Below are 15,981 nucleotides of genomic sequence, written 5' to 3'. Positions count from 1 at the left end.
CACTGTAATAATGGGACTTTTTTCTTTAACCATCAGAGTCAGAAAGCTGTCCCTTGATGATATTAGTATTTTTAAAGCATAATTGGCTGATCAAAGCAAAACCTGTCACAGACCACAGATTCAGCCTGTCATGTGGGAACAAAACCCATGTTGCCTGCTCAGAAGTCAAGCAAGTGAAGTACTACAGCAGCAGTGACACAAAGGAGGATTTTTACCGGATCTGACCATACCACAGGGTTTGAGACAAACTGCTTCAACCAGCTTTAATACACCGACCAATGACAATACCATATTAAAATTAAAAAATCCCAGAATGGATCCCTGGAGCTAGAGTACATCAAGAACATGTGATATCACAAGATGGATTCCATCCAATCGGTAATTTTGAACTGTTTAGCAGATTCCAGGCTGAAGTCGCCATCTGTGTTTGTTTAACAGCGGTTCATGAGGCAATCGATCATCAGTCACTTTGTGTATTTCAAGGTATTCTGCCGCATTACCTCATATTGGACGTAGAAATAATAACCCATTGTTAGACTCATCAACTATCTGCATAATGATAGCTTTTGATTGATAACACTCTTGTATCCTTTGTGAGACCACACAGATTTCGCTACAGTCAATTTCTGGCTCTAGTCCACCAGAGACAAAATGTTGGAAAAATAAAGAAGCTGCTCCTTGGTTTGCAATTATTATAGCAACTTTTCAATAAATCTGCTCTATGATTAGTTTGATAGAAAACTAAATTGAAATGTAATATTTAATTTCATCATTTTCAATACTCAACATAAGATTTTGGAAGGGTTGCAGTGTGTTGAAAATATTTTTAAAAGATTTTGGTAAATTGTTGGAGCATTCATCGGTTCAGGTACTACTACTTGAAATTTGGTTGTTTTCATAAGGATGATAAAAAAAATATCTATTTTCCTCAACTATATTTGAGGTCTGTTATTAAAGACCAAAATTCAATTTTGGTATATTCAACTCCTGGTATATTCTCATGTATTCCTACAAAACGCCATTGTTTTTGTTACCCTAATTGGAAATAAACTACTTTCAAAAAATGAGCTCCAATCACTGCCTGTCCTGTGCAATCTTGTTCAGGTACCAACGACAATGACGGCAAAAAAAACAAAGGTTATAAAAACACTTAGGTATTTCATGCTTTCTGCTTATTTTGCCACGATAAGGAAATATGAGAAGGAAGTTTGTTCTAACTTGTGTCCTTCAACGATGGTTTCTAAAAAGAAAGATCTTATCTTGAACCCAAAAAAAGATACCACTGTGTTCCCGTGGTGTTATGAATAAAAGTCACTGACTTCAGGTTTCACTAGAGTCACTAATCTCTGGAAGACATCTACATGCGCTTGGACAGATTGTATCTAAATGGCTTTATGATTTCAGCAGTTCAGAATGAAAATACCACAAGATGATTAAGCACTGTTTGTCTACACAATAGATGTTAAAAAATGGAAATGTCAACTCGCAAAGATCATTTTTTTTTAACACATTAAAACTTTCTTTTCGTCCCTCACCATTGCAGTGCAGACATGACAAAATGCTGTTTCTTACCAGCCAGTAAGAAATAAAATAAAAATGTGTTGGTAGGGTGCATGTACAACCTGCAACCTGGATTTTCTAAAACAAATTAATAATAAATGTGATGGAGAACAATATCAGCACAATGTTTTATACACGTTTCTTCAGGTTAAAATTTTTCAGATATTGGTGTTCATGTTCCGCATTAAATTTCATTTATTGTTGTTTTTTTTCAGCATCAAAACAGTTCAGTTGTTCAAAAATGTTAGTAGTTTGAATGACATTTTTTGGTTAAAGGCACTTTAAGACATTTCTTTTCAGATTCAGAATAAGCTGTAACCTGTATAACCCTGTCATTTTGTTGATTTAAATGGATTTTTAAGTATACAATTTAGGTATACAATTTTCATTGTAAATTATCTCGTCACTATAGAAATTGTGTGTGTGTGTGTGTGTCTTCGGGGGGGGGGGGGGACTTTGCAAAATATAATTGAGAAGCACTATACTACTATAATCAGCAAGATGCTTGGAAGAGATTAGACTATCCGTCGTAAATTAATGCCAATGTTATCAAACAAATAATAGAATTCAGTAGAAAGGGCTTTGCTACTGTGTATTATTTTGTTTTGAGGTTCTTTGACCTCATTTGGGATTTCTTTAGTATCCAAATAAAACACAGTAAGCACTAAGACTTAAAAGGCTCTTTTGAGAAGCGTTTGTTCTGGAACAAAAAGCATGTAGGCTAACCGTAAAACGGTTTCATTAATAACAGAGGGCCACATTTTTTTATGAGGACATACTGGAAAGGGAGAAACACCACATGCAATTTGTTCTTGTTTCTGACTGACATCTGGTAAACCCTCAAGGAGTTTATTGGAAAACTGCGATCACCTTATGAGAATTTATGGTGTTAGGTTCTACTTGCTGGAATCGGTACTTTGTATGTTGGAGGGGTTTGAGTGGGTGATTGATAATGGAAGATAAGTGAGGCTTGGCTCAGAAGCCGTGTCCCAAGTTTTTTTTTTTGGTTGCTTTTGTGCCAAAGAACACCCACACTTTTTGGACTTCATCATTCTTGGGGTCCAGTCCTCGCTAGTGTCTAACAACTAACATTTTTTCCACTACTGTGTGACGTTTCTGCACACTACTTGTAATTACATGTTACAAGAGAGGCAGAACTACTACTGGACATCATTTGGGTGCAGGGAGCTATTAATGCATGGCATTTATGCTTTTGGGTGATAGTGGTAATAGTTTATTATTAAGCTATTTATTTATTTTATTAAGATTTGGTTTTGGAATGTTTTCAAACAAAACCAAACCTGTTAGTCACGTTCAAAAAATCTTCGAAGCTAAGGAATCGAAAGAACTTCCGAAAAGAATAAAGGCAGTCATTTTGTACATACATTTATTTTATATAAAAGAAAAATGGATGTAATATTAACAGATATAAACAGGAGTCATCACTGGAAAACCACTGTATCCAACATGGCAGCGAGGCACTGAACGATGTTAGACGTCATCAACACGTCTACATGCTCCTCCAAGTGCCTCTTGGGATCCTGTAGAAGAGGAAAAGAGAGAGGGAAACATTAACTTGATTTCAGAGGCAGTTTGTCCCATTTTGTGTCACGTTACAAATTATAAACAACACTCCTTATGATGTTCTATTCATAATCGATTGGCTTTCAGGTGATATATCATGAACCTTGTTGTGTAGGTGTGTTTGCTTGAGAAATTTAGGAAGCTTTACCATTCAAAATAATTGCATGCATCTTAAAATTCCCTTTGCATCAGACCGGCACAATAATTACAGTAGATGACATGACACAGAAGTGGCCATCAACAAATGAAAGTCGTACCTGTTTTCCAACATTCTTGATTGCCAGCTGTTCTGGTGTCATTTTGTCCTCTTCTTCGACAGCCTGAGTTGGAAACGCAACAGTGACACAAACAAGTTGTTTAGTAATGTCTGGTTGTACTTCAAAATTTGTACTTTTGTACATACGCTTTTAAACTTCATGAATAAACACTACCCTTTCAATTTTAAGATAATTATTACAGTTTTAAGGGCTATTGAGTAAATATTAATAGTTGATTTCTACTATAAATTCACAGCACATGACACTGACAACTAACAAGGTTTCAAGTGTCAAGTGGAACAAAGATTGATACCTTGTTGTAGTTCTTGGCAAGCTCCAGCATTTCCTTGACAATGGTCTCATTGAGTTTGCAATGCTCGCTATAATCCTGCAGAGTCAGACCTTCCATCCAACTCTTCTTATGTAAGTTGAGCAGCATCTACAGGAGAGTCAGCCATGTTTTTCATGTTCCATGCAGAAGACTAATACTAAGAATAAATCCCCACTTTATTGTGGTACTGTACATTGTTTATGCCCATACAATATGGCAGGGGTTTTTGTATACATTTCTTAGTTAGTTACAGTTTAATATCATACTCTGAATTTTGAAATTTAAAAACAGGTACTGACAAATAAATAGCTTAAATGTATGAAAATTATGTCTTCATAATTGCTGAATTTTACAACATCATTCTGGATTATATCTCAGCAATGAAGAGGGGTTTGTTCTAAATAAGAGATTCATGCTCAGGGGGGAGCCATACCTTCTGTTCCAACTCATTTTTTCTGTAATTAATGGTGATTGAGTAGTAGTGTCTGTTCAGTCCGTGAATCAGAGCCTAAGATGTGAGAAAACCTGAGGTTAATACCAACATTGTACAAACAGAAATAACAAACATCCATATTCTCGAATGAACTGAGAACCGCATTTGAACTGAATCAACAAAAATGAGGATTGGTGATCCGGCTAACAGTGTTGACCGTTGCGCATGTTCTGGTCATTCACTTCTACCAATTCTGAGAAAAACTCTCCCACCCACTCAATATACAATCTGCTTTTACTCAAACACTAATACTGTATAAAGCTGATCTGATTGAAAGTGTCACATTACTTGGATTGAAGGTTTGTTCAGATGACCCAGATTTGATGTAGTTTGTCTTGGCTCATGACCCAACACCATCATATTGGCATTGATCAGCCTGAAGGCATCGATGACAACCTGTCGAGGACAAGTTGTGAGAGGAATCGGCTAAATACATCTTCAACCAAATCTCCAAAAATGCACGCCTACCTTTCCTTTGACGCTCTGAATGGGATCTACCACCACGGCGACCGCTCTCTCCGACAGCGCCTCGAAACTCTGCTGCGTGTTGATGTCCACCCCGGACAACCAGCAACCAAACCCAGGATGGCTGTGATACCAACCAACTACCATTTCGGGCCTGATGACCAGTCAACAGCAATGTGTGCAGTTAAGTAAATACACACACACAAAAAAAAGAATATATTCCAGACTCACAGTATACATGAAAAATGATACATAAAAATCTGTAATATACAGAGACCATACAAATATAAAATTGTTGTTTTCATTTCACACAATCTTAGTAAACAAATATTACTCAACTCTTCTCAATCTTGTGTTTTATTTATATGTATAAAAAAAAGTTTACGATATTGTTTGAATTTTTTTCCACTTCACAATTGTGTCCTACTCACCCCTGGATTCCACATACTGCGTTGTGAAGCGCCACGGTAATTATGCCACACAGTGCACACCCCCGCCAACTGTGTGCGGCCCCACCGAACAGCGTCATTAAGACCCTGGATGGTCATACAGCGCTTACGGAGGGACTACCAACTCGCGACATTAAAAAAAATAATAATAATAGTTTTCTAGTTCCAGGTGAGTCCACACAGTATTGGTTTTAACTTGTGAATTGATAGTTTGATGACTCGAACATTTGTACATAGTTACCGTTCCAATTAACAGGAAAAAAAAAAGGTTCGCTGTTCTTCTCTTGATAGCAATGGCACAGAGAAGGAGAAGCCGTTTTGGGTTCGTCCCAGTCAGTTAGCAAAGGACAAGACAAGCATCCCTGTGGAGTGTTTTTTCTTTGTAAATCCGGATTTGGATCATGTTTGCTTTCTGAGCTGTGGAATTGACCAGATTTTTCAAGTTATGCGATAGGTTAGCGGACCGCAGCTCAACGGCGCAGCATGTGGAACTGCTCTCATTCTTTAACATGGACACTGTGCACTGCACCACGACACAACAGAGACACAACACAGTATGTGGAATCCAGGAGTTAGTGATCGAGCTATCCTCCTATCGAACGATCCCATAGCCGCTTATGCTCACTCGGGTCGCTGGCTTGCTGGTGGTCGATTCACATAAAATTCCTATTTTATAGGTTTTAAGTTTGAAGGCAGCAATGTGGCAAAACTTCAAGTGGGTCTATACATTTATAAAGCACTGCGCATGCAAATGCTGCAGAATGGGTCATCCTTAAGCATTGTCAGTGTCGAATAGTTCACCTGCCCGTCTGCTTCAACATGTCCAACATCTTGGCTTGGAACACAGGGTCCACTGCCTCAACACTTACACCCTGCGAGGCAAATCGTGGGTCAACACATTAACCATTTTGATACAATAGAGCTTCAACAGTTACACATGTATTCAATATCGACTAGTGTGATCAATTATGACTGAAGAACATTTATTCAAAATCCTACAAGTGCACTGAAAATTCTTAGGAAAGAGGACAAAGTGTACCAAAAGCTGAACATCAGGATATCGAATAAATGTACTATGACTCCATGTCCTCCTCTTTTTGTGCTTTCCAACAGTTGGATGCCATGTGGCACCAGGATGCCTCTTACAGGTCAGCCTTAGTACTACAACAAGACATGAATTAGTGATTGTGTACCCCCACACTTAGAAATGCTAAATATTGGGTTGTATGTGTTCATTTGCTACCTAGAATCTGAATGCAATATGTTTGTTTTTTTTCTTTTTAAGCATACCGTTCCAGACTGGGGCATGGCAAACACATCAATCACTCGTACTGTGTAGTCGTCTACAAACTCTCCCAACATCAATCCCATGACTTCCATTGGTACACCTGCACGCCCATGCTTTAACATCTATCAAGAGGGAGGAAAAAACAACCAAGGTCACACAAAAAGTAGACTGCAATGTTTAAATGTATTAGATATATGGTATGGTTTAACAATTTACAAAATATGGCTTTTTTTAACTTAAAATTGTAATTGCGACCAAATATACATTACTTTTTCCGGGTTCTCTCACTTCAACAACCAAAACCACGTATTATGTTTTGGTTTTATTGGTTAGACATACACAAAAATTAAGGCAGGTAAACTATGAATAAAATGAAAGACTATATTTCATGTTAACGCAATTATTGTTTATTGCAGCAATTAAATTCCACACCTTTTTTGCTGTTAGAAAAATTGTAAAGAAAATTGAGCTTCCATATTCTACCACTCTCAACATCAGTTAATGTGCCTGCATTTTTTCGTGCAGGTATTTTTTATATTTTTATTTTGGTCCTAAGAACATGAGTGCTAATTAGAATAAGTGCATGGTGTCCATTTAAATCAAATTTGAAATCAGAAAAAACAAAAAATGCCATGTGTATAGCCGACTCGGTGAAGCAGTACATAGACTTAGATGATATGTACACAGAAGCAAAAGGAGTGGGTAAAAGCTATAACAACACAGACGAGCGATGAAGCATGTTGTAAAAGTGAAATTAAAAATAGTGTGTGCATTTTCAAAAATGCTGGCAGGCTTTATTGGATTTACTTTATATACCCAAGTTAAGAGCATCGTCACAGAACAAACCACACTTGCAAGTCAATGTCCTGCTGTATTCAGGAGTACCTTGAGCAGTGCCAATGATGAAATATAGACTTGCTCTGCTGTGTCTACAGCCGGTGCATCTGTCGGGGGCCCCTGATCAAACGAGGTAGATGTAAAACCAATCGTGATTTATAGCTACAGTGTCATCTAAATAACAATCTTTTGTCTTTTAGACCATTTTGAGACATATACAATAATGTCTTTATGACAATTTAGACTATATTACCTGGCCAAGGCCTGGCATTCCACCACCAAGCCTCAAGAGACGGTCCATGTCAGGATCTGTTGACAATGACAATAACATTATGTTTACATTTCGCAATATTTGAAAGAATGACAATGAAATAAAGTTTTCACCTGTGATGAAATGTAATGCATTATTGATCATGACCGCAATAAATAAATACATCTGCTATTTTCTTGCAGACTGCCATTTATCATGGTGAGATCTGCAAATCAGAATTTTTTTCTGATAGTACGTCTTATCGAATTTGCGCATTGATTAATTTGTTATTGACTTATCAACTATCAAATGAAAGTATTATTTTTGATGAATCATTAAGAGATCAAGTTTCCATTAGGTTGTCCAAATTCTAGAAATTCATGCCTCTTAAAAGCAAACAGTCAAATTTCGGTCATGCTTCACACACAAAAACAAAAGGAGGATGAAATGCAACCGCTCCATCCACAATGAAACAAAGATTTACAGCCTTATTGTGTAATGGACAATTTTGCAGGCGGAGCGATGGAACGTTATACCAACCGGATAGTTATTCAAGTGAGACAGCTTTTCCACAACTTTTATCAAAAGATTGAAAGAAAAGACACCAGTGCCACACGTTGTACTTATTTATTTTTGTCCATACTCTCAGCTCAAATGCTCACTTGAAAAAGTTTAATTTCATATTTTACTTCTCAAACACACTGAGAAATGTTTATTTGTGCAACAGCTTTGACATATTTTCATACATCAATTTCCTGTAAAATTGCATTGTATCTTGTTTAACAGATGCCCTTTATTTTTATTTCATCCTATGTTATACTATGAAAGGGACACAATTAATAGAGAAGCAGTTGTCCATATACTGTTTTTGAGAAAAAAGGCATGTTCCTCACAAATCATCCATTCATCTTCCATCAACACTATAGATTGAATCAGAAATATTTTTAAATGAATTGAAACGTTTTTCATCGAAAATCGATTCTGAATCGAATCTTGGATCTAAAAATTTGTATCATAATGGACACAATTAATTTGTTTGACCATTTTGTAGACTCTACTTTTTAAATGTCATGTTTTTGAATAAACGGATAAAAATTCAAACATGTCATTCATTTGTTTAGTTTAATCAATGAATAATCAAAACGATTATTAAAATAATTATTCGTCACAGGCTCACAGCCCTAATTTAGATAACATTTTTAAATAGTACTGTTGACTAAATATCAAAACATAAATTAGATTTATGTTGTATAAAATCAAACACCTGGATGTCAAATAGTTTTTTCTTGTTAAAGTTAGATTTACATGTATTTTAATTCGACGTCTCAATGCTGCTCTGTATTTTCATTTGGTAGTAACTTGGTTGCTTCTGGGTGATAAAATTGTTGGAAGTGTGTTTGTATAACTACTGCTGCATCAATGTTTCCCTTACGGATTAAAGAAATTATCCATCTATCCTTTCGTTGTTTTTACTGAAGAAAACTTTCAGTCTGAGATTGACGGACCACGAGCATTACTTAGCATTACTCGATTATACGCATATAACGCTGGACAACCACACCGTTCTACTGGAAATCTTTAGGTCCCGCTATAGTTTTGTTAGACATTATAATATATTTCATTAGATCGCTCTCCTATTCAAAGAATCGGATGAAACTCCCAACTGAGGTTAGCGTCCTATTAGCATGATCATGACGCTAGCCTAATGTCATTCTCCAAAGGAAGGGAGCAACGAATTATTTACAAGGATTCCAAGTAGCATATATAAAAAAACAAATGAGGAGACAATTGGTCTAGGTATACATTCTTACCTTTTTGTTTTCTGGTTTTCGGAAGGTGTTTTAATAGCCGAAAGTGAATCAGCCAAACCAGCTACAATGAATCAGCCAGAAATGCCGTTTAACGGAGAACAACTTCCGTCGCACAGTGACGTCAAAATATTCCTGATGCAATTACAAAAGATAGACACACGAGGTCACTAAATCCATATTGTGCAAAGGCTGAGTGAGTTCGTCCATTTTATGTACTTCTCTACTGAATAGTACTGTTTCTCCTCTTCGTGTTCATACAATGCTGGCGGGACGTTCTTTCCTGCTGGCAATGTAAAAAAAATGATGATAGAATACCATTTGAATGCTTGTAAACCGCAGCTCCACTGATATACTGTCGGAATAAATGGAGTTCGTTCCAAAAATGGGTTGCCATTTTTGGCCTAGAAAAATTTCGAACACTGCAGAAAATACAGAAACATACACTTGTTGAATAAATTAAACCATTGCAATAATTAAATTGGTTTCGAAATATTATCAGACACACCAAATAGCTGAAACTCCTTTAATATGGGTCCCTCAAAAGAATGTTACTTTCACAAATAATCATCCAATGAACAGTGATGTACTGTATACCACTTTAACTGTTACCTCTCTGATGTCGCACCATTATTGATTGAACAAACCTGTTTATGAAGGAAACTGTCCTGAAAGGGATAATTTTGGAGGTTCAAAGTTTTCACCTGACCCCAGTGATAACAGTTTAAATGAGCGGAAAATTTACATGAATCCCAAGGAGCTAAAAATCTGAACTGATATGTTTTGTAAAAAAATGAATTGTTGAAATGTGAGAGAAGTTGGAATGGTTGAAATGGTCTAGAAATGTGGAAGGAGAATTTAAGTATGTGGGGAAAAAATCTCCAAATTAAGGAATCAGCAACCTTTAACAATCAAAGAGCCACAAAGAGAGAAATACACACAGGGAACCACCCAATTTTTCAGCATTTAAAATGAGTAAGGCACTGCATATTTAAAAAAACATAATAAGATGTAATTTAAGTTATCTTCTTATTCGTGAAATTACACCAAATGGGCAATCGTGCAAAATACAAATCAAAAATGTTTTGTCGTTATTAGAATGCATGGGCACGTGTAGTCATCTGTACAATTGAATTAAGGACTATTTTATTTAAAATAAATGCATATTTGCTGAATAACAGCTCCATGATTCAGCTTCTGATTCAAGTGTTCTCAAACACATTGAAGGGGGTTTAAAACTTACTTCGAAATACATATATGTGAACTGAAAGTCATTTCAGATCATAAGGAAAAATCCACATTTTGAAACTGACTGAGAAAATACCAAGATGCCAAAGCCGTCATCTTGGCAAAAAGTTACCCAGTTTTAAAATATATCTAAATCATCATTTAAAATTAGTGAATTGGTTCTTTTTGTGCCATTGCATAGACTGGATGGCTTCAGTATTAATTTAAAATGTGTGTGTGTGTGTGTGTGTGTGTGGGGGGGGGGGGGGGGGGGGGGGGCACAAAAACATTCCATTTGAACATATTTTGAAACTGACTGCTACTGTTTATCGAAAACCATTTTATTTGAATGTGACAAAAGCACCATAATCTCCAAATTTACAATTTCATTTAGAAAACCAACACCCTACTCCAGTTGAAATTTACTACTCACTATTTTACAGTTACTCCGAACCAGAGCAAAAGGATGAAAGAGCCCCATGCAGTTCTGGCTGTGGGTTCCAGACCCTTGCCCTAATTTAAACAAAGCTAGAGCAAAAATGAGTAATTTGGAGAATGTGAGGAATTTGTGAAATGCAGAAAACTATTCCCAAGGTGTTCTCAATGAGCTGAAAATTTTGAATTTGGAATACCTCTTTCAATGAATCGCCATTTATTGTATTACTAGTGTGAGACAAAGGTGGAATTTTGAGGAAAATACAAATTTCTGCACTCTAAAAACCAATTCCTCAAATGTCCTCTTCACTTTCTGGATTCGCAACTCAGTTATGGCTTTTTTTGGGTGCTGTTTGGACTTTGTGGTTGTTATGTACATTGTGTGGTGTCTGCCCATTTCCCCATAATAAACGAGGCATCACTACATGTCTTTAGATTCCTTGAGTGCATTTTAAAGTTAAAAGCATTATGCTATCCCAGAGGAGTCACAAACCCCAAACCGCAAAACCAGTGAGCATGTTCAATAAGCTTCGGTGTTTCCTTTTGTTCTGGCCGAATTGAATACAAGTCCTACAATCCACCTTGCAGTGTCACTTGACTACTGAAAAGCCCTACCAGACAGGTCTGCTGGCAAGCTAAGCTGGGACCTACATTCCTTAGTTACGCTGCAGATGGTGAAGAAGAACTAGTCCACATTCCTCAGTCCCTCCCTCTCCACACCCAAGGGACCTCCTAGAACCTCAACACATAGCCATCCTTACCGCTGCGTGTTTCCTTCATGAACAATTTATTATTTTCAATAGCCAGTTGAGCTCCACAATGGGATAGCAGACTTCAAATACAGTATTTTTGTTATTCATGTTTTCTGTTAAACCCACCGACGGTTGCTTCCTCATGATGATAAATCCTACTAGTCTCAACTAGTAAGCATGATAACCAGTAGAATGTATACTGTCACTAGAAGCATCAATAGTATTCAGTTGTCGATTACTTCATTTTGCCGGTCTAGTAACATGCAATTGCTCCAATAGGGTGTGGTGTCAAAGCTGTCCTACTCAGCACTTATGGGATATCTTTGTAGTACTAGTAGCTGACAAGTAAGTAAGTAATTCAGTGTTATAAGACACATTAGTTAAATAACTCTGCCTAACTGGAAATGTATTTTCCAGTAGGCTTTTGGCACAACACAAGTGTCTATTTGAAACCTACTTGTACACTACTAAGTACTGGTAACACTACTACGCCAAACTATTGTAATGCAATTGTTGTAGCTTCCTTAACCTTACTAGTAACACCAAAATGCCTACTAATGGTTTTGTCTCACTTGTAACCTGTTGTTGTCCAACTTCTTTATCAAAGTGTCCAAAAACACCAAACTGGTGGATGACAAGAGGTAAGAGACTGTTTACGCACAGTGCTCAAACACTTAGAGGGCAAGGACATGTATATAAGAAAGCTCTTCATCGATTACAGCTCAGCATTCAACACAGCCAAGCCATCCTTGACAAACTGACAAACTCCTTACACTTGGCCTGGCACCCCGCCTCTGCAACTGGTTGCTGAACTTTCCCACAGGCAGAACCCAATTAGTCAGAGTCCACAACAGATTCTCAACAACTTCTTGTTGTTCCAACTTCCAACGTGTCCTCTCCACCTCCATCACAGTCTGGGACGGTAACTGTACAGCACAAGACAAGAAGGCTCTCCAGCATGTGAACAAGACCTCACAGCGCATCCATGGAACAGCCTTCCCCTCACTGCAGGACATTTACCACACCAGGCTTCTCCGGGGGACACACAACCTCATCAGGGACAATACTCACCCACAACACAATTTGTTTGAACCGCTACCCTCAGGCAGACAATACAGCAGCCTGAGGGCCAGGACTGTCAGGCCGGCAAACAGCTTTTACACACAGGCCATCCCGATTCTGAACAAATCCCTCACCCACTAATCTGCACGCACTAACCTTACAACCCTGCACAGAACAGGTTTGATGCCAAATACGTAATATTTGCACTAAATGATATGTAGCACTATCTTCCTCATATGTATACAGTTTCTTCCACTCAGTCTAATTAATTGTCATTAATTAGTCGTTCATTATTACTGCCCTAATTGCTCTTTTTTATTGCCCACCTTATTATTTGCTCTATTATATAATGTAGTCTGCTCTGGGAAGTGAACAGAATAAGAGATTTCATTGTGTGGTATCACTAGGCATATGACAAGAAAACTCTTGAATAGTGAATATTTAGTGTGCCCTAGCCATTTTGCTTGAATTCAGAATTGGCTTATTATAGTGAGGACAATGAGTATGCTGTTATGGGTCCAATGCTGTTAAGCGGGCTATCAAAGATATAATGCTCTGACAGCTTTCCATACAACCCTACAGCCTGGTTTTTATGTTGGGGAATGTTTCCTTAATGTGGGCTGTTGCTTCTTGAAATTGAATTGCTCTCTCAAATGAAATTAAATGGACAGGTGCTGGCAATACATTGATCAGGGTCAAGACAATGCAGGAAGCAAGCAAAGTGTTTGCTGAATCATTATTGCTGACTGGGTTACCTCATTCAATTCAGCTCCGCACACGATTGGTTGACAGTTTGCCATTTATTCAGTTCAAAACCTATTCATGCCATTGCTTAGCAGGTAAGTTGTTTCACAAGCTTTTTGTTAAAGATACCAAATTAGGCACATCAATTGAGCTACTGGCCATATGTCCGTTCTAAAATGGCACAATGGAGAAAGAGGCAAGGCATCGATATCTTTTATGTGTAAAATATGTGCAATGAAACCACATGGGGCCCTCTTCTGCCACTAAATGAACATTTGTAATCCATTTCAAGAACAAGGAATCTTCGAAACAAAGACGACTGCATCTGATTATTTGATTTGGAAAGAGTGGCGCTTTCGAGGAACACAAGAAGCTTGTAACATGACACCGGCATGAAGCCATAATCCCACCAGCCCACAGAGAGAAAGGGGAGAAATGTGATGCTTTGAAAAGCTCCCCTACAAACAGATGATTTTGGTTTACTTTTTAAATCTCCACAAAGACCAATAGGGCACTCCGGTCTCTGCGATTATGAAATGAGCATCATTAAATGAAATACTCAACATGGACAAAAGCGTATCCAGGAGGGCTACTATTGATGTTCCTCCACTGTAGACTGATATCAATTTGCATTCCATAGGAATGGGGTTATCTGGAAGACCAAACGTGTCAAAACTGAAGACTTATTTCAAATGGGAGACATTGCTAAACCACCTATAAAGATATAAGTGGCACAGAACTGGTTTGACATTTGGATTTGTTGGGAGTTGGGCATGATGTAATGAGGGAGGCATTTCACCCTCTGGGTGCTACACCTAAAAAGCTTTAGTTGGGCTGGGGAGTGATGGTCATAAAAGGGTTAGAGGAGCTCACCAAGGTCCATTCAGACCATCAATAACAAACAACTTGAAATCAATTCTTAAAGCAAGCATGAGCCTCAGATTGCTGGGAAAAGCTCAGAACAGTTTAGGTGCCCCCATGTTGTATTATAAGTCGCTAATATCTCAATCATACACTCAATCAAAACCATGACTGACTCCTGTCTGTTGACTTCTATTTTAGTTAATGTCATTAGTAACGAACATGTTAATACACACGTAGGGTTATTAAAATACAGATATCTGCTTTCAAAGGTAGGGAGTGAAAATAAATGGTCACAATGAAAATGAATACTTCAGTAAAGTACAGATACCTGAAAATCGACTTATGTATATTTCAACAATGACATTTCCCAAATGCTTAATTTGCATTTACATCTGATTGCATAAATAAACATCAATCAAGTAAATGCTCCGGTTGTCATTTTTGTTCATATATTGACAAATGGCCCTATTTTTGCTTCAGCACTGAGTTCATTAAATGTTTCTAATCTGCATTCAATATTAGGCATATCTGAAATCTGAACGTGGATGCTTTGTACAGGATACAAAATTATACTCATTACACATTCAGACAGACCATTATGATTTAGTATAGACACTGTAAAATGTACAGTGTATATGGAATAAAAAATTGCTGGATGTGTGAATAATCATCACAATATGTCATGACTTGCAATTTTGTAAATATTTATAATCATGATATGAGGCGAGACTGGAAAAAAATGCATTTTACTAACATGTAAAGTGTACAAACATGGAAATAGATAGATAGATAGATAGATAGATAGATAGATAGATAGATAGATAGATAGATAGATAGATAGATAGATAGATAGATAGATAGATAGATAGATAGATAGATAGATAGATAGATAGATAGATAGATAGATAGATAGATAGAAAGAAATCAAAGGGACATAAAATATATTGTACAATCTAAATAACGATGTATATGTGATAGACATTATTTTCATGGCTTATATGCTGTTTTTTGGAAAAATTGTTATTAATATTATTTATTTATTATTATTATTATTATTATTATTATAATTATTGTTGTTGTTGTCGTGCTGCATGGGGTAGTGTGACTTCCAGTCCAGGCCAGTGCCTGCTTATATTTCATTACATCCTGATTCTCTGACATGTAATGTGTGGGATGGGGGGAAGGGTAGGAAGAGGAAGTGTGTGTGGTAGCGTGTGTGGTTGGGCGCGAGTGTGTATTCGTGCATGTGTGTGCGTGCGGTTGCGTGTGTCTGTGTGTGTGTGGTTTGGGGGAGGTGGGGGTGAAGAATGCTTGGTATGTGCGGACGACACCAACGCAAAAGGCGGTGAGTATGCGCGCGCCGAAAAATTAAACCCTACAAAACGCTTCCTTTTGGTATTTTAATTTGAGCTGAAGAATTCACCGGAGAATTAACCTGTCAACACACGACACGTCACGCTGTTAAATGTCAAATGTAGGAAAAATTCAGGTAGGCAACACAGTCGGGTTGGTGCAGATCACCCCCCAAATGCAAGTGTTGGTTTGATCCGTAGTAGGTGGGACTGGCGAGCGATC

The 15,981-nt window shown here is 37.5% G+C and overlaps 1 protein-coding gene across 1 annotated transcript; it reads right to left on the bottom strand.

Moving 5' to 3' along the window:
- Window positions 1-2,933: 2,933 nt before the first annotated feature.
- On the bottom strand, window positions 2,934-9,451 carry psmd14 (proteasome 26S subunit, non-ATPase 14). The gene is made up of 11 exons (XM_088414030.1): window positions 9,326-9,451; window positions 7,518-7,573; window positions 7,313-7,384; window positions 6,430-6,549; window positions 5,941-6,011; window positions 4,694-4,844; window positions 4,514-4,621; window positions 4,166-4,240; window positions 3,715-3,840; window positions 3,402-3,464; window positions 2,934-3,101 (listed from the first exon to the last, which is right to left on the bottom strand). Exons 2-11 carry the CDS (start codon window positions 7,563-7,565, stop codon window positions 3,003-3,005), a joined length of 933 nt encoding a protein of 310 aa, XP_088270156.1. The 5' UTR covers window positions 7,566-7,573; window positions 9,326-9,451; the 3' UTR covers window positions 2,934-3,002.
- Window positions 9,452-15,981: the final 6,530 nt, after the last annotated feature.

The sequence above is a fragment of the Hippichthys cyanospilos genome, chromosome 4, assembly GCF_059441005.1.
Source record: "Hippichthys cyanospilos isolate Australia breed blue-spotted pipefish chromosome 4, RoL_Hcya_1.0, whole genome shotgun sequence".
NCBI lineage: Eukaryota > Metazoa > Chordata > Actinopteri > Syngnathiformes > Syngnathidae > Hippichthys > Hippichthys cyanospilos.
Note: the sequence above shows the minus strand (reverse complement) of the source record. Positions and strands in the feature narration are given on the sequence as shown.